The sequence below is a fragment of the Mobula birostris genome, chromosome 17 (genome assembly GCF_030028105.1).
Source record: "Mobula birostris isolate sMobBir1 chromosome 17, sMobBir1.hap1, whole genome shotgun sequence".
Lineage (NCBI taxonomy): Eukaryota > Metazoa > Chordata > Chondrichthyes > Myliobatiformes > Myliobatidae > Mobula > Mobula birostris.
Genome location: NC_092386.1, coordinates 56,108,619 through 56,128,528, shown reverse-complemented (window position 1 = coordinate 56,128,528; position 19,910 = coordinate 56,108,619). Strand labels below are relative to the sequence as shown.

At 38.3% G+C, this 19,910-nt stretch overlaps 1 protein-coding gene across 2 annotated transcripts in view; it reads left to right on the top strand.

The window, feature by feature from the left end:
• Positions 1-17,323, top strand: part of pum3 (pumilio RNA-binding family member 3) — a 50,118-nt gene extending 32,795 nt beyond the window's left edge. For both annotated transcript variants that reach the window (XM_072281753.1, XM_072281754.1), the window contains exons 10-18: positions 1,114-1,192; positions 6,158-6,256; positions 7,155-7,208; positions 7,891-7,971; positions 9,065-9,207; positions 10,133-10,355; positions 11,372-11,459; positions 15,388-15,478; positions 16,661-17,323. In XM_072281753.1, coding sequence (XP_072137854.1) covers positions 1,114-1,192; positions 6,158-6,256; positions 7,155-7,208; positions 7,891-7,971; positions 9,065-9,207; positions 10,133-10,355; positions 11,372-11,459; positions 15,388-15,478; positions 16,661-16,805 — 1,003 coding nt within the window. In that variant the 3' untranslated portion in view covers positions 16,806-17,323. The remainder of the gene's footprint in view (positions 1-1,113; positions 1,193-6,157; positions 6,257-7,154; positions 7,209-7,890; positions 7,972-9,064; positions 9,208-10,132; positions 10,356-11,371; positions 11,460-15,387; positions 15,479-16,660) is intronic.
• Positions 17,324-19,910: the final 2,587 nt, after the last annotated feature.

Genomic DNA, 19,910 nt, shown 5'->3' with positions numbered 1-19,910 from the left:
AAAATTTAGAAGACCGACAAGAAGAAGAAAAAATATATTAAAATCATGCAAACAACTGAAGTGAACAACAGCATTTCAAACCAAAATTGAGTCCTCAGATCCAAACCCCAGAGAAGGCCCAAAGACTCGCTTATCATCTCATCATAGTTCATCAGGCACAGAGCACTACATCTGGGGCAGTCTTCATAGCCTCAGCGCTATGGAATTGGCCATGACAGAGAGTGAATGAAATCGTCTCTCATCCTGACAGGCACCCTGTCTTTTCAGTCTATCTTGGACAGCATTTAAATTGACCCAATAGAGATACAGCGAAAGGCTCTGCATCTTGGAGAGAGGAGTAAAGATTGTGGAGAGTGGAGAGCAAGTGAAATTAGCTCTCACCTCAGATCTGGGCCAGCATTTAAATTGTCTGGACAGTGTATCGTACTAGGACCCGGCTGCTCTGAAAGCCTCCGGGCCTAGACCATGCTACCCAGTGACTCACTCCAGGCCCAGATTCTGTCACCCAGCCCAAAGCCACTCTCAGGCTCTTCAAATCAGCTCGGCACCCAGAGCAATCCAACCCCACACCTGGTCCAGTGGTACAGGCACCAAATCTCCTCTGCCTGGGCCCTGACTTCTCCTTTCGGAGTCCAGAGCGATCCAATCTCGCTCCTGGACCAGTTGTGCAGGTATCACATCTCCTCTGCCTGGGCCCCAGCTTTTTTCGGCACCCAGAACAATCCAGCCTCTCTCCCAGGCCAGTTGTATGGGCACTGAATTACCTCTACCTGGGCCTTGACTTCTTTCAGTGCCCAGAGCAATCCAAACCCACACCCAGGCCAGTTGAACAAACATCTCTGCTTGGGCCAGCTGTACAGGTATTGGACCTCCTGCAGCACACCATCTCGGCTCACCCCCGAAACTCCCTCACCATCACCATCACTTGCCCCTTCACTGTTTGCAGTGATAATTTAACAGTTTTATTCTTTAAACATGTTTTTTGATTTAATGTTTTTAGTCAGTGTTCAATATTCAAAAGTTCTTTCACTGTAGTAATTGCACGCACCTGATTGTCCAACTTAATAGTGTGAGTGTGCTTTAACCTCATCATTCTATTTTTGTCATCTCCAGAGAGGCAGTAATAAAGCACACACTGGTACACAAAGCATTTTTGGATTTCTTCACATACTGTCCCGACAAAATGAGAACGGTAAGCGAATATTGCAAAATCATCTACAGTCATAATTTTTGTAAGATTACTTGTAATTTGTATATAATTTGGAAAGTGATTCCTAACCTCATTAAAAATACTACTTGGTAGATTTATTTCAATGCTTTGCATTGTTAAGTACTTGTATGAATCTTTGGTTTAACGTAAATCTAAATAATTTAGACTGAGGTTGATAAGTTTTAATGACCTTGAAGCCATCTCTGTTGTTCTCAGTGACCAGTGACATAGCCTGTTCCATCATTGTTCTGTCAAATCCCAGAGGTCTAATAAGTTAAACATATAACTTGGGAGAAACATTTAATTGAACTTGTGAATAAATTGCATTGTCTTGTTATCAAGTAGTGCAACTTGCTATATTAAACAGATAAATTATAGAAAGTCTGAGTCTATAATCCATTTCAACTGTAAACTGTTAATTAAGTAGGGTTCACTGATGTAGTATTTATGGTTGTCTTTCTATGATTTAAAAATTATCTACGGTTTATGATTTCAATGGACATGTTGGCTGTGTTATTAGTGGCTGTCCCTAAAGGTGCCAGAGGAGGTGCTGTTGGGCTGCATTCTTGAACCTCTGCAGTCTGTATGAGAGGACACGATACTGTTAAAGCAAGGAATTCCATTATTCTGATCCAGTGACCATGAAGGATCAATGATATACTTAAGTCAGCATAATGAGTGCCTACAGCTCTTGTTCTGGGCAGAAATATCCAGTTTTGGAGTAATTCTTGAAAAAGGTGTGTTTATTTGATGTGCCTTTTCCCTTTTCTTAATATCCCAAAGTGTATTACAGCCATTAGAGAATAGCAGTTGTTATAACCATTGTAACAAATACAGCTGCAAGTTTGGGTGGAATAAACTCCCATAAATAGGAATATCCATAAAATCTGTTTTTATTTTAAGGAATGTTGATCCACAGAACCGTACACACAGTACAGCACTGGAGTGTCAGCTTAGGCCACAGTTTCTCAACTGGTGTTCTGCCAGAGACTGTGATTTTTTAAAAAAAACATAATTTATTGAACTTCGTGCAGTAGTGGGCAGTGACCAAGCAACCCTGTTAGCATTCTCGTTAGATTGCTGAGTATGGCTGTGTGCAGTAGGACCGTGTTTATTTGGTTGAGTCCATTCTCAGTTTTTGAAGTGAGATGGGGAAGCTGTTGATAATTGGTGAGCGCTGTATTGCACAGAAGGGAGCATGATAGGCTCATGAGGAAGCATTGAATGGACTTGTCCAACTGTGACATCAACCTCTCCCTCCCGATTTACCTCCCCCAACTTCCCCTCGCGTGCCGTCGACTGACTTATGGAAGTGCACAAACTCAACCAGTATAGTAGAAAGTTTGAGAGAAATTTTCATTCTAAAGACGGTCCAATGTGGCGATTTTTGAAGAGGAGGATTCTAGGCTAGGCCTACGGACAATTCTGATAAGGTTAATGATGAAGAATTACAAACCTCTGAGTCATTTCACTGCACTAGTGCAACAACGGACACAAAAAAGTCTGTCTTTACAATAAAAGCTGCTTATCAATGGGTTCTACAGGGACTGGTGATCCAAGTTGTCCTATTTCATTGTCCCTGCCTGTCTGTGATGTCACTTAGTAAGAAAACATTTTTTCAAATTCTTGTATAAAATTGTGTCTTGGGCTATATTTTTATTCATATTTCTTTGGCTTACGGTTTTTAGTAGCTTTACTATTGGACATTGTCAATAAATGTTCATGCTGAAAATAACATTAATTAAAAATCAATTTACAACCTTTATTTAAATTAAGTCTACCAAGCCTACCTTTAGAAAAATTAAATTATGTTTTGGCTTAAGCCAGTTATTTAACAGAAATTTGAGTTTTTTAAATTTATGAAAGGGAAAGAAAAAGATTAATTTCAAGAAAGGTAAGCTAAGTTTAACTACTTGTCCCCCCCCCCCAAGGGTTGCCTGAAAATACATTCTCAAAAGAGCATTGACAATTATTTTTGGATTATTATATTTACAACTTACTGATCATGCTAACATATTATGAGCTATGGATATAATAATTTTTATACAGGGCTTCCCTGAGACCTGAAAATTATTTCAAGTGTTCCTCCAGGAGAAAAAGAAGGGTTGAGAAAGGCTGGATTAGGCCTTTGTACCAAGGAGTGAGTCTGAAATTGAGAGTCGTTCTATTGTGACTGTACTTAAAGGGTTACTTATAAAGGAAGAGAAGGCCCAGGGGACATACAGATCGGGATATGAAGGGCACTGTACAAATACAAGTTTGTCCTTTCTAAATTTGGGTGAGTGTCAGCTGCTAAGCCACAACATAGTCACAGATTTTCAATTAATCCTGTCAGTGATGCCCAAAGCATTTATGCTGTGCCAGTGATAAGAGGAGAGGAGAGTACAGAATCTTGGGTGGGGTGCAAATCAAATGGTTTGGTTTTGCTTTGGTTTGTTATTGTCACGTATATAGAGATACAGTGGAAGAACTTGCCTGCACACTGTTCATACAGATCAAATCATTACACAGTGCATTGAGGTAGAATAACCTAAAACAATAACAATGTGGAATAAAGTATAACAGCAGAGAAAGTGCAGTGCAGGTAAACAATAAAGTACAAGATCATAACAAGGTAGATTGTGAGGTCAAGAGACTGTCTTATCTTCTGCCCAGTGGAAGAGTGGAGAAGAGAGAATGTCCAAGGAGGGTACGGTCTTTGCTTTACTGTGGCAGTGAGAAGTACCACAGGCTCTATAGTTGGGAGGCTGATATCCTTGATGTGCTGAGCTGTACCCATATGTCTTCAGTATCTTGCAGTCATGCAGAGTATTTGTCATACCAAGCCATTATGTATCCAGATAAGAAACCGAATGAATGGTGTTAATTGCAGGTTGCTCCCGGCACACCTTAGGTTTGTTGGTCATGAATGGAAACACAGACTGAAGTCCTCCAGTTCTTTGGTAGGTCAGCTTTGCCCTTACTTAGTTCATCAACTTTGTTCTTGATTACCTGGACGTTAGTTAATAGTATGCTTAGGAATGGGATCTTAAGACCACACTGTTTCAACCTCACAAGCCATCCAGTCCTATTACCTTGTTATCACAGTAAGTGGCCTCATCTGGTCAGTACTGGGCTGCTTGGTCTCACATGATGTGGGGCTGCTTGTGCATTATTGGAGTCGTAGCCCTTGTCAAATAGACTATCTTAACTCCTTGTTAGTGACAAGTACATTGTGGTAGGTCAGCGGATGCTGGTGAGGGATTTGTTAACAATTATGCTGTTAAATGTCAAAGGTGATTAGAATTTAGTGGTAGTATTGCCCAGCACTTGCCAGTTGCCAGTAAAATTGGAATGTTGGCTGTTATATGAATGTTGGTCTGTTCTTGCTGCCTAATAGGTACCAATGACTTCTTTGTCTGAATTTCCTGGCCTGCACTGAATGACTTCTAGCAACCAGAATATAACTACTTTTTGCTTAATGTACCACAATCACTGGAGGAACTTACTTTTGATTGCTAATGACAGGTTTAGTCAGGCTTCTTAATGTTACGTCTAGTCAAATGCTCCCTTGCCATCAACAGCAGTTACTTTAATCTTACCTTCTGAAATTTGATTCCTTGGTGCATGTTTAAATCAAGGTTATAATGAGTTCCAAAACAACTCCTTCCTGCCAGAATCCAAAGTGAATATTATTGATTGTTTTTGCCATCATTCTGAATAATTGTCATGTGTCTTCATCACATTGGTGAAGAATACTGTGATTTGAGTTAATTGCTTTTCATTTGCAACTTTGACTCCATACTTACTATATTGACTTCTGCTAAATTTTAATTTTTTTTTTGTTTTCTGCTCCGTACGTGGTATCCCTTTTAATCTCATAAGAAAGAAACATTGTGAAGACAATAAATCAGTTGATTTTGGTTGCACAACAAATGGAATAATACTTCAGTTGTTTCTAACGGTCATTTGATCTCTGAGATAAGAATACAGCCTTAAAAGGAATTGCTTATTGACTTCAGGAGAACTGGCACTCCTCACCTCTCTTTGCATTGGGGGCACAGCACTGGAATCTGTGAGCAGTTTCAAACTCTGAGAAGTGCATATCTCACAGCCTCTCATGGTCCTAGAACATATCCTACACAATCAGAAAAGCTCACCGATGCCTCTACTATCTGAGGAGGCTGAAGAGTGCTAGAATATGCACATCTATACTCCTGTTCGACAGATGAGCGGTAGAGAACATCTCAATGTGCTGTATCACTGCACAGCACGAAAACTGCACTGTGGTGGACAGGAAGGCTCCATAACAGGTAGTCAAAACTGCCCAGTGCGTTATCAGCACCAGCCTACTTGCCATCAAGGTCATATATATATATATATATATATATATATATATATAGAGAGAGAGAGAAAGGTACCAGAGAAGGACCAGAAACATCAGGGAGGAGGCTCACGGCATCCATGTCAGGACTACCAGACTCAAAAACAGTTACTTTCCCAAAGCAGTAAAGCTGATCAAAACATCCACTCCCTAACTCACCCCTTCACCCCCTTTACCAACACTACTGTATCATTTCCTATGAGAGTCACGTTATGTACAGACACTTGTGTGCCTAGCGTTACTTCATGGACATACAATGAATCTATATATATAAACTATCTTATGCATTTATATTTGTGTTTTATTATTATTATTGTGTTCTTTATCTTAGTATTTTTTTTTTGTGTACTGCATTGGACCCAGTGTAACGATTATTTCACTCTCCCTTACACTAGTGTACTGGAAATGACATTAAACAATCTGAATCTTGAAATACTCTGGGAAATCCATTCCAGCTATTCTGAGATTTTGTTTAAACCGCATCTTGTTTGTTCAGTGTGTTGCATAATAATATCTAAAGAATTAATAATTATAAAATTGCCACTATTGTATCAATTTGAAAATAATATATTTTCTGAATATAGGAAATGATTGAATCGATGAGAGAAGCAGTCATCTACATGGCACATACGCATGATGGGAGCAGAGTAGCCATGCATTGTTTATGGCATGGAACACCCAAAGTAAGTTGAATATAAGCAGAAACTTCTGGCAGTTACTGCTTTTGGCCCTGTTGTGTCGTGTGTTTAGAAGTCAGTGAATTATTATATATAACAGGAGTTCCCAACTGTTTTTATGCCCTGGACCAATATCATTAAGCAATGGGTCCATGGACTCCAGGTTGGGAACCCCTGCTATAGAATGATCTAGTTACATCCAAGAAGAAAATCAGTGGATTGTCCAAATAGTGTTTGAGTGTATAAGAGAATAATATATAACAGTTTGCCTTCTGATTTACTTCAATTTAAATTTATTTATATACTCTGGACTACATATTTCTAATTTAATTTAAAATTTCTTGTATGGGGAAGAATAATGTGCTGTTATTTGTAGTACATAATTCTGTAATCATCTAAAGAAATTTTGAGGGCTCTTCTGAAGACTCAGTTGCTCCCTTTTATTTAGGCCAGTAATGTTCCATGGTCACTTCCCAGTTGCTGTTGAGTTATCAAAGTGAGAGTGGGCATGTAGGGGTGGTATAACTGTTAGTCATCTTGGTTGGTATCTTAGACCTTGAATTAAAAGTAGATCAATTACATTCAAAGGATTGTCATATCTGTGAAGCTGCTTATATGGAAATGCCCGATATGAACTTTGGATGAAATGCCTAATAACATTTTAGTGTAGCCTGAAAATTGATCACCGTGAGTCAGGAGAAGGCAATGCCATTCACATTCCAGTAAATTCAGAAGAAGGGAGGAAGTTAAATAAGGTGGAATGGAATCTAGTTGGAATAATGGTAAATTGTGTAAATTTCTGAAAGGAGAAACTCATTAGGAGGAAAAACTATTTAATTACATTGATTACTCTGATAAAGTTGATTAACAATTCTTTAAAACTTATTGCTTAATTTCTTTCCAGGATAGAAAAGTTATTGTGAAGACAATGAAGACATATATTGAGAAGATTGCTACTGTAAGATGCAAATCTATTCTATATTTATGCTAGAAATTCAAAATATCTTTTGAAATTTAGCAAGATAATTTTAAATGAAATGCTGGGATGAAGTGGGAAAAATAAGAATTGGTCATTTAAAATATTGAAACTGTTATTTGAATTTTTTTAAAATTTCCTATCTAAGTTAACAGTTTGCAAGGTGAAATATTAAATGATTGACAAGATTTGTTTGTGGCAGTGAATTGGAAGGTTTAGCTTGCCTATTGTGTTTGAATCAGTTAAGCGTGATTCTTGCCAGTACTGATTTAAAAGTAGTTGTCAAGACGTGACAAATTTAAACCCTTGCTATTGAAGGTTGGAAAGACTGAATATTACAAATCCTAAATCAGAATTTGAAGTTTTTTACTTTATTGGTGAAGAAAATCACCAAATTTCCATGCTACCCTCCATTTCTTATTTTGTTACTGTACTTGTACCTTAGTATTAATGACTAATATTTTTTGGCGGCTGAATAGAATTACTCCTGTTAGTTTAGCAAATAGTAGGGAATTAAATTGATGCTTGTTGAGATTTTCTTTGTATTATTGGCTTAAATCCAATCATTTTTTTTGTAAATGAAAACAAAGTGGTTTGGAAGAGGATAATATGTTAGTCATTTGTGGAAAACTGACTGACTGTGTCTTTTTAAATTGATTTGCAGGGTGAATTTTCTCATTTGGTTCTCAAAGCAGCATTTGACTGTATAGATGATACAAAACTTGTAAAACAGATAATTCTCTCAGTAAGTAATTGAATTTTTCTGTATGGGAAAAGAAAGACAAGTGCTTATTGTGAATGCATCTCCTTTGTAGAGGAATAAGTCTTTGGGTATTCATGTGAGTTTCCTTGTGGTAATGAGACCTTCCAATAATCCCTCTTATTGGTTGCATAGAAGACGCAATTTATAATGAGTACCTTTAACTACTAGTTTGATTCTTTTCCAAATGTTTGATTGGTAGGGGGTTGACTTCAACATTCGCAGTCAAATAAATTGATACAATATCTTTGAAAATTAATGTACATATGTAAAAGAATATTTACACACAAAACAAGCAAATTAGCCAATCATGTTTGTGTTTGGTACCAACCTGTTTCCACCTTCTAGCATTTTGTCTGTAGCCCTGCGTGATAAAGATTTCTGCCTCTATATTTTCACTTTATACTACAAGTTCCAGTCCCCAATCATATTCCGGGTAAATAAAAGTTTCCTAATCTCCCCTCTAATCCTTCCACCCTTTATACTCCATCCTGATTTTTGATTCTGCTCCTTAAGAAACTAGGCTCTTCCTGTTTACTTCAACCAAAATCTCATTTCATATATATCAAAAAAAATCTCATTTACTGATGTGCCTAATGTGTCTGGAAAATGTATGCAGATATCATACTGAATTGAAAGTTGTTGTTTTCCATGATATATATCTGTAAAGCTCTATAATTGGAAACAAGGGATTTGGTTGTCGTATGTACCCAATCCTTCCAGCTTTGGTCTTGTATATTGCAAAAGACTGCTAAATTAATTAGCTGCTGATTTCATAATAACAGTTTTTCCCCATTTGTTATGTGTCCCTGATCTGTGTTTTTAAGACATAATTTCATGTTTTTGAAGCATTTTGAGAGCTGTTATCAGTGAACCCAAGCCCCAATGAAATATGTTGCATTCAGGAGTAAAGAAGTGAAATCCGAAGTGAAATGTAGGAAATATTAAATCGGAAGACTGCAATAACTGAACAATTTAGTAATGGCTTATTTTTGGTTGCACTGTTTCAATGTAATGCTTGCACAATTAATCTTAATAATTCAGTACCATTTGATATCTTAAAAATGTTGATTTACAGGAGATTATCAGTTCCTTGCCAAATTTAATCAACAATAAATATGGCAAGAAGGTGTTGCTCTACCTACTAAGCCCAAGAGACCCTGCATATAATGTGCCAGAAATTATTAAGCTTCTACAACAAGGTGATGGCAATGCTCACAGGTCAGAATTTTTTACTTGTTCAAATGATAGCATCCACTGTGTTGAGGGAAACTTCTTGATCCGTTGATTTTAGTGAGGATATAAGAACACCAGAAAGTAACAGTGGGCCACCAGGCTCCTCAAGCCTTCTCCATAAGTCAGTGTGATCATTTCTGATCAATAATGGCCTTAACTCCTCTTCTCTGCTTATTACCTGTAACCTGGATTTCTCGATCTTTCCAATTTAATGTATTTCCACCTTGCGTGTATTTGGTGATTTCGCCTCTTAATTTGAGGCTATGCCCCCTAGTTTGTGACTCTCACTAGTGAAAACATCTGAACATCTATCCCTTAGGATCTTGCATATTTGAATAAAGTCACTCCACATTCTTCTGAAGTCCACACACTTACAGAACCAAACTGAATAACCTCTCTTGATGGAACAATCCTCAGCTAGTCTTCCAACCATGCTAACAGAATTTCTCCTGGACTTTGGGCTCTTGGTTTAAGTACCATAAGAAACAGGATTCACAGTATGTCAGTTGGCTGCTTAGATATGGGTAAAGAATTCCAGAGAGCTAGCATCTTTTTCGTGAAGAAGTTTGTCACAAATAAATGACCCTTTATTCTGAGTTTGTAGTTTGTGGATAGAAATAAACTATGAAGCAATTTTGCAGATGCTAGAATCCAGAGCCAGTCTTAATCTTGAGACAAAATTGAACAGTCGAAGATTTGGGCTGAGTTTATCCTGGATTAGTTGGTCTGTATAACTGTCTCCACATACCATATTTAAGTGTGATGAAGGGAGGTCATCTGATAACTGATGTTCAATACTGTAAATGAAAAATGAAAGAAGTATCTGCTATAATTGGTTAAATGTTCTGTAAGCATCTGTTTGATGTCTTTGATTCTTATGTAACAAAATTGTCTTTTTGTATTATACTAGTAAGAAAGATACAAGCATTCGTCATCGTGAGCTGCTAGAAGCCATCTCACCACATTTGCTGCAGTATTTGCAGGAGAATGCACGTGATATGGTGATGAATAAAGCCACAAGTGTCATTGTGGTAGATATTCTTGGCTGTGCCATTGGCGATGTGCAGCCTTCCATGAATGCTATAGCTAACATCGCTGCAGAGCCCTTTAAGCCTGGAGGCAACAATGGCGAGGTAACGTACATAGACACAATATTTGTTTCTACCTTCAGTGTTTGTGGAACCGGGCATACAACATCTAGAATCATTAGGGTTGCACTGATTTTAGTTTGACCGCAGAAAGTTGTGCTGCATTTTCAAGATCAACAAGTACACTTAAAAATAAGTGTTTTTAAATCTTACAGTTTTAAATCTTATAAAGCATATTTTATCCAAAAATGCATTTGTTCTTCAGTGCTAGAGGGAGATAATTGCTTTCTATCCTTGTGTATATTTCACATTTGTTCTCTTATTAGTCTTTTTACTTAAACAAGTGCAGCAAAACTATCTTTCCATGCAGTCAAAATGGCATAAAGGAAAACCACAAGTTTGTTCTTCCCTATTTTTCTGTTTGTAAAAACTGGAATATTTTAAATGATGCTCAGAATAATTCCTAATTAGCTGTTTAATGGGCAATATATAGTTTAATACATTTGATTGTTTTGATTTACCTTTATTTTAAGAATTTCACTATACATGCATCAGTCGGGAAAAAGTCATAACACTGCATTTAAAAGTTTCTAGTTGGCAGATAACTTCAGAGGAAAAGCGCCCACTGCACTGCCTAATAAAAAAAAAAGCAGTTGGCTTCGTTTAATATGCAGATATAATTGGAATGCACACCAATCACTTGTAATGCCCTCATTTCTTTTTGTCTGAATGTCATTGTGAATTTATGGTTAAGGTATATTTAATGAAATAAACCAGTCCTGTTAAATTACACTACAAATTAGCTACAAGATGTCATGAGCCTGTGCGTATAATTGGGAAAAGGGTATCCAGAGTGATATGCATTATACTCAATTCTTGTGTGGGCATTTGCCACCAGATCTAAAATCATTGCAATGGCTAGTTTTAAAAGTTGAAGTACTTGATTCAGGTGTCCTTGTCAAATGTCCTTTTATCATTTTCAATTAAGAGTTATGCCTGAATTTAAAACTGCTAGAGTCCAAGCGCATGGAAATATGACTTGCACTCCTTTTTTTCTTTAGCCCCATATGGCAGAGCATCCAGCGGGTCACCTTGTCCTTAAATGGTTAATAGAGCAAGATAAAAAGATGAAAGAACTTCAAAAGACAGGTAGAAGAATTGTTCCTGTATGTTTTCTAGAACTTATTGAATTTTCTTTGCAACAAAGAGTTATTTTTGATATTTGAATATTTTCCCAGTTTAAATCATTTTGGATACTGAGAGCTAGAGCAGAGTATTTTAAAGAATTTATCAGTAATCTGTATGTGAAAGACAAATTTGAGTGATACCTTTGTTTCTTCGGATCTGTTTTAATATTGATGTTGCTTTTAGCTGGTTTATCACAGCCTTCCAACTTCCACCATAAATATTTTGTTAGAAGACATTTCAAAAGATACTGTATTTATAACTTCTAAAATCTTGCATAAAACTGCATTCAAGGAATATTTCAAATACATTGTGTTTAAAAAGTATCTCATAATGGGACCAATGGAAAGCAGCCAAGATAAAGTGCTTGTATGAAGTATCCCCCACCCCCCCAGAAGTTTTCATGTTTTGTTGTTTTAGAACATTAAATCACAGTGGATTTTATTTGGCTTTTTTGACACTGATCAACAAAAAAAAAGACTCTTTTTGTATCAAAATGAAAACAGATTACTACAAAGTGATCTAAATTAATTACAAATATAGAAGACAAAATATTGATTTCATGGATGCCCTTTAATATGAAATCCTGCTTCTTCTGGTGGGCAGAGCGTAGGTGCTCGGTGACACGGTCTCCCAATCTACATCAGGTCTCACCAATATACAGGAGGCCACACCGGGAGCACCGGACATAGTATATGACCCCAACAGACTCACCAGTGAAGTGTCACCTCAGCTGGAAGGACTGTTTACATAGAAACATACATAGAAAATAGGTGCAGGAGTAGGCCATTCGGCCCTTCGAGCCTGCACCGCCATTTATTATGATCATGGCTGATCATCCAACTCAGAACCCCGCCCCAGCCTTCCCTCCATACCCCCTGACCCCCGTAGCCACAAGGGCCATATCTAACTCCCTCTTAAATATAGCCAATGAACTGGCCTCAACTGTTTCCTGTGGCAGAGAATTCCACAGATTCACCACTCTCTGTGTGAAGAAGTTTTTCCTAATCTCGGTCCTAAAAGGCTTCCCCTCTATCCTCAAACTGTGGCCCCTCGTTCTGGACTTCCCCAACATCGGGAACAATCTTCCTGCATCTAGCTTGTCCAATCCCTTTAGGATCTTATACGTTTCAATCAGATCCCCCCTCAATCTTCTAAATTCCAACGAGTACAAGCCCAGTTCATCCAGTCTTTCTTCATATGAAAGTCCTGCCATCCCAGGAATCAATCTGGTGAACCTTCTTTGTACTTCCTCTATGGCAAGGATGTCTTTCCTCAGATTAGGGGACCAAAGCTGCACACAATACTCCAGGTGTAGTCTCACCAAGGCCTTGTACAACTGCAGTAGTACCTCCCTGCTCCTGTACTCGAATCCTCTCGCTATAAATGCCAGCATACCATTCGCCTTTTTCACCGCCTGCTGTACCTGCATGCCCACTTTCAATGACTGGTGTATAATGACACCCAGGTCTCGTTGCACCTCCCCTTTTCCTAATCGACCACCATTCAGATAATAATCTGTTTTCCTATTTTTGCCAGCAAAGTGGATAACTTCACATTTATCCACATTAAATTGCATCTGCCATGAATTTGCCCACTCACCCAACCTATCCAAGTCACCCTGCATCCTCTTAGCATCCTCCTCACAGCTAACACTGCCACCCAGCTTCGTGTCATCCGCAAACTTGGAGATGCTGCATTTAATTCCCTCATCCAAGTCATTAATATATATTGTAAACAACTGAGGTCCCAGCACTGAGCCTTGCGGTACCCCACTAGTTACCGCCTGCCATTCTGAAAAGGTCCCGTTTATTCCCACTCTTTGCTTCCTGTCTGCTAACCAACTCTCCACCCACACCAATACCTTACCCGCAATACCGTGTGCTCTAAGTTTGCACACTAATCTCCTGTGTGGGACCTTGTCAAAAGCCTTTTGAAAATCCAAATATACCACATCCACTGGTTCTCCCCTGTCCACTCTACTAGTTACATCCTCAAAAAATTCTATGAGATTCGTCAGACATGATTTTCCTTTCACAAATCCATGCTGACTTTGTCCGATCATTTCACCGCTTTCCAAATGTGCTGTTATCACATCCTTGATAACTGACTCCAGCAGTTTCCCCACCACCGACGTTAGGCTAACCGGTCTATAATTCCCCGGTTTCTCTCTCCCTCCTTTTTTAAAAAGTGGAGTTACATTAGCCACCCTCCAATCCTCAGGAACTAGTCCAGAATCTTAACGAGTTTTGAAAAATTATCACTAATGCATCCACTATTTCTTGGGCTACTTCCTTAAGCACCCTGGGATACAGACCATCTGGCCCTGGGGATTTATCTGCCTTCAATGCCTTCAATTTACCTAACACCACTTTCCTACTAACATGTATTTCGCCCAGTTTCTCCATCTCACTGGACCCTCTGTCCCCTACTATTTCTGGAAGATTATTTATGTCCTCCTTAGTGAAGACAGAACCAAAGTAATTATTCAATTGGTCTGCCATGTCCTTGCTCCCCATAATCAATTTCTGTCTGCAGGGGACCTACATTTGTCTTTACCAGTCTTTTCCTTTTCACATACCTATAAAAGCTTTTACAGTCCGTTTAGGGCCCTAAATGGTAGTGGGGGAGGAGGTGTAGGGGCAGGTGTTCCGCTTGCAAGGATAAAGTGCCAGGAAGGAGATCAGTAAGGAGGGACGAGTGGACAAGAGAGTTGCGTAGGGAGTGATCCCCATGGAAAGCAGAAAGTTGGGGTGCGGGAGGGTATCCCATTGGAGATGGCAGAGGTTCCGGAGGATTATGTGCTGGACATGGAGGCTGGTGGGATGGTAGGTGAGGACAAGAGGTAGGGTGGTACCTTGGTAGGGTGGAGGAAGGATGGGGTAACAGCAATGTTTGTGAAATGGAAGAGATGCGGTTGAGGGCAGTGTTGATGGTGGAGGAAGGGAAGCCCCAATAAAACGTGAAAACTTCCAATGGGGGGGTGTGAATACTTTATATAGGCATGGTAAGTCTTCACATGCATAATTTTCCATTTGAAAATGCACCTGACAATTTTTAAAATGAGATTTGAATTGAGTGTAACAAAAGCATTCCTCCATGTGATGCTGGAATCATTTTTTTTTAATTTCCAAAATAATGAAAAATAGCGCAACCTTTAAAATTGTGTTTATGCTTCTTGAAATGTTAGTTCCATCAGTCTGCAGTCCATTGCACTTTTACCTTGTGTTGCTACAGCTAGCTAATTTATCACTATTACAATCGGGATTTTTTCTCCTATTACAAATAGAAAATGAGGCCACCTTTCAAAATGTTGTTGTCCATTTTAACTCATTATGTTGCATGATGTTGGTTAGTGGTCTTAATTGAAATTGTTAGCAGTTTGATACAGATTGCTATACTTAACTACTACTACGTCGACTCAGGCCTAGGGGGCCGGCATCGGGCACAAGGCAAGGCTATATTTAAACTTGCACTGAAAGTCCTCTGCTTGCTCACATAGCATAGATATTCATTCTTAATAACAAGCTTATGAAATCCAAACTAGATTTAATTGACAAAATTAATGTTATAAAGATTCCTGTTGTGCACAGTGATAATTTGACATTTGGAAACCCTGTTGATAGCTTTTCAACCAGAGTCAAAGTTAAATCAAGTTAGGTTTTGTTGATTCTGCTTTGTACTAGTATTCCAAAAGAATTTTAAAAAGTCATTAATTATGTTATGTTCTGGTCATACTATGTTGTAATTTATTTGAGGTTCAATTGAATTATGGAAATAACGTATAATATTCTTTGCAGCAGCTGAAGTGTAGCTGATTCAGAATAACATCAGAAAAAAACTTAAACAGTTACATGAAAAGATGCTAACAAGTATTAAATCTTACTTACAGAATGCTTTGCCAAAACTTTAGTGGAGCATGTTGGCATTAAGAATCTGCAGACCTGGACACAAATAAACCGCGGAGCAATTGTACTTTGCAGGTAACTATGATACTAAAGTGATTGTTAGTTTCAATATAAATATTTGTAGTTTGTAGAACATTAAATTCTTAACAATTTACATTTTTTTTGTCAACCAAAGTTAGGCACTGTTTCACTGTGATTAAATGTTGTTACATTTTGACCAAAGGTGTACCCAGCCTCAGCATAGTTTCTACAGATCCCATAACATTCCGTTGCATTGTACAAAGCAATGGATATTGAGTAATGGAGGTGGAGATTGAAAATTAGAGAAGTGGATCAGAGTAGTGAAAATGGATTTAAGGAAGGTGTTCCCAAGGAAATTATTGGAGATTGGGAGGGATTTGTCATAGGAGGAGACCTGGAGCATTGTGATTATATAATATATAATATACATAACTTGCTATAGTATATAAGTAATGATAATGATAAAGAGTTACAAGTAATTATAATTTGCCATTTCGGGCCAATAATGTTCTGTAAGCTCAAATTTGGTTGTTCTGGTCAGGGTGATTGCTCTCCTGCGTTTGTTGTATCAAAATATGATAATTGTTATGTGGTGGCAAAATTCAATTGGATTAACAATTTAAATGCCATGACCTTAAAAGATGCTGCAGCAACAAGTCTCCAAAATTATTTAACAATGCACTGGTGAGAGTATGATGGGAATTGCTTCTCTTGTTTAATTATATATGTCTGTGACTACACTTCAGCAAAACACCATTACGAACTGTAGTTCATTAAGTGACACTGAACTGAATCATTCATCAGCTCTTTTCTTGGCTTACTACAGAAGCAGTGAATGTTATTTATAGAGTTCATTACAACATTCTATGTTTTTCCTCCATCTGAAATTTTTATACTTGTGACCTGCAACTTGAAGGAATTTTTTGCTAGTATTACCAAGCACAAAATTTCCTTCAAGTCAATTTTCAGGCACTAGGTTAAATTATTGTTAATCAATTTTGTTTTAGTTGATCAACTACATTTTTATTGGTTCATACCACTTAATTACAGTATGTAGAGTAAGTATTTGTGTTTCACAAAAATGTTGAAATTACTTTTGTGTGTTCTTGCAGTTTCACTCTGGTAGGTTTCTGTGACTCAGATTCAGAGAGGCTGCTTTTTCACTGCTGAGAGCTGCCTCTGAGATATTACATGATTATTTAACTTTGAGATCTAATACCTTTTTCTTGTTTTTAGTCTTCTTCAAAGTAACAATGACGATGTAGCCCTCGAAGTGAAGAAAGGTTTAAAGGACCTTATTCCCAAGTTTAAGAAAATGAAAAATGTGAAGGGTGTGGAAATATTGTTAGAAAAATTGACTGCCAGTAGTGTAAAGCCCTGATTAAAAGCAGCTGAAAATGAATTTGTGAAACTTTAGACAAAAACTAATTGACTGTTTATTACTATAAACTTTTGTATATTGGAAAGAGAATAGCTATTTTCTTCACAATGTTTGTTGCGTCAGACAAACTATTCCATTAGGCTCTACATTTCACCGAATGATGTCTTCAAGAGAATCTTGGAAATGTTGTAAGATACAGTTGTGCCGTCTTGGTGCACCAGCGCCTTCGAGGTGGCTTTTGGAGCAATGAAGCTTCTGTCATCTTGAATTTGCAGTACATTGCAGTTTATAATTGATAGATTTGTGAATTAAAAGCAAAAAAAAACTGAACTTTAAGATTAATAATTTCTTTTAAATATAAATTATTTGGGAAGACTAGATGCTACCAACTACCAACCTTTTTATTGCTTGTTATATAAATCATGTTTGGGAAAGTTTTACCTATTCTACTTTTATAATTGGATGCTATTATTCTTATGTAATAATAGTAAAATGTTTCATTTATTTATGTAAAAATAAAATCACTCTTCTAGTTTCTAATTGTGTGCACTACCATTTTTGGCACTTCACTTTTTAGTTCATTAAATAACATAAGGTTCTCCATATGTGCTCTCAAATGAACTAAATAAGTAGCCAATATTTACAAAAGGAAACCTGACTTTCTTTGGCCTTGATAAAACTGAGAGGCATAATAATATCAAATTGCAGCTGCACAAGCTTTCCATATAATCACTTGCAAAAGGGAACATACTATTTTTATTTAGACTGAAATATTTTGGATTTTTTTTAAACTTGTATACCCTTAGGCTCTTATTACCAGCAGATATTGATTGTTTTGCTCTTCACTTGACACCTTCTGTGCAGTTGATTATTTCCAGTATGTTCTGTTTTTAATGGCTGCTAGAAGTTATTGCATAGTGTAGTTAGGTAGCAGAAAGACAAAAGTTGAGAGAAAATACATTGCAGAACTACAAGTGGGAAAAGTGAAGGTGAAGAGGACCGATGGGATTGCTCTGTTGGAAACCAGTATGAATGAGTGACCTTACTGTAAGGGAGTGACTACAACTAATTCTGGATTCCTTAGCCAGGGGAAATGTATCACCATCAGAGATGTACAGCATAGAAACAGGCCATTTGGACCACCTCATCCACACAGACCAGTGGGCAGCCATTCATACTAATCATATTTCCTGACACTTAGTCCATATCCTTTTGTGTCTAAGTGATTCAAATGTCATCTAAAGACTTTGACTTTGCTTTCTCCACTATCTCAGGCAGTGTATTCTAGGTACTCATCACTCTGGGTGAAGGTCAATGACATAAGTAGGAAAAAGGAAGAGGTCCTGAAACAGAGTACAGGGAGTTAGGAAGGAAGTTGAGAAGCAGGACCTCAAAGGTAGTAATCACGGGATTACTGCCTGTGCCACATGACAGTGAGTATAGGAATAGAATGAGGTGGAGGATAAATGTGTGGCTGAGGGATTGGAGCAGGGGGCAGGGATTCAGATTTCTGGATCATTGGGACCTCTTCTGGGGCAGGCGTGACCAGTACAAAAAGGACGGGTTGCACTTGAATCCCGGGGGGACCAATATCCTGGCGGGGAGGTTTGCTAAGTGTATTGGGGAGAGTTTAAACTAGAATTGTTGGAGGGTGGGAACTGAACTGAAGTGACAGAGGAAAGGAAGGACATGGCTCACAAATAGAGAAAGCTTGGAGACAGTGCGCAAGGGAGGATAGGCAGGTTATAGAAAAGGGACACACTCAGATTGATGGTTTGAGATGTGTCTATTTTAATGTGAGGAGTGCAATGAATAATGCAGATGAGCTTAGAGTGTGGGTCAGTACTTGGAGCTATGATGTGGCCAATACAGAGACTTGGATGGCTCAAGGGCAGGAATAGTTACTTAGAGTGCCAGGCTTTAGATGTTTCAGAAAGGACAGGGAGAAAGGCAAAAGAGGTTGGGGGGGGGGGGCATGGCACTGTTGATCAGAGATAGTGTCACAGCTACAGAAAAGGAGTAAGTTATAGAGGGATTATCTACAGAGTCTCTGTGAGTGGAAGTTAGGAATAGGAGGGGGTCAAAAACTACTTGGTGCTTTTTTTTAATAGACCACTCAAAAGTAACAAGGACATCAAGGAGCAGATAGGGAGACAGATTCTGGAAAGGAGTAATAATAACAGGGTTGTTGTGAGAGATTTTAATTTTCCAAATATTGATTGGCATCTCCCTAGAGTGAGGGGTTTACATGGGGTGGAGTTTGTTGGGTGTGTTCAGGAAGGTTTCTTGATCTGGTATTGGAAAATGAACCTGGTCAGGTGCCAGGTCTCAGTGGGAGAGCATTTTGGAGATAGTGATAACAATTCTATCTCCTTTACCATAGCATTGGAGAGGGAAAGGAACAGACAAGTTAGGGAAATGTTTAATTGGAGTAAGAGGAAATATGAGGCTAGCAGGCAGGAACTTGGAAGCATAAATTGAAAACAGATGTTCTCAGGGAAACATATGGAAGAAATGTGGCAAATGTTCAGGGGATGTTTGTGTGGGGTTCTGCAAAGGTACGTTCCCAATGAGACGGAAAGGATAGTAGGGTACTGGAACTGTGGTGTACAAAGGCTGTTGTAAATCTAGTCAAGAAGAAAAGAAGAGCTTATCAAAGGTTAAAAAAAACACTAGGTAATGATAGAGATCTGGAAGATTATAAAGCTAGCAGGAAGGAGTTTAAGAATGAAATTAGGAGAGCTAGGAGGGGCCATGAGAAGGCATTGGCAGACAGGATTAAGGAAAACCCCAAGGCTTTCTACAAGTATGTGAAGAGCAAGAGGATAAGACGTGAGAGAATAGGACCAATCAAGTGTGACAGTGGAAAAGTGTGTATGGAAATGGAGGAGATAGCAGAGGTACTTAATGAATACTTTGCTTCAATATTCACTGTGGAAAAGGATCTTGGCGATTGTAGGGATGACTTGAGCAGACTGAAAAGCTTGGGCATGTAGATATTAAGGAAGAGGATGTGCTAGAGCTTTTGGAGAGCATCAAGTTGGATAAGTCACAGGGACTGGATGGGATGTACCCCAAGCTACTGTGGGAAGTGAGGGAGGGGAT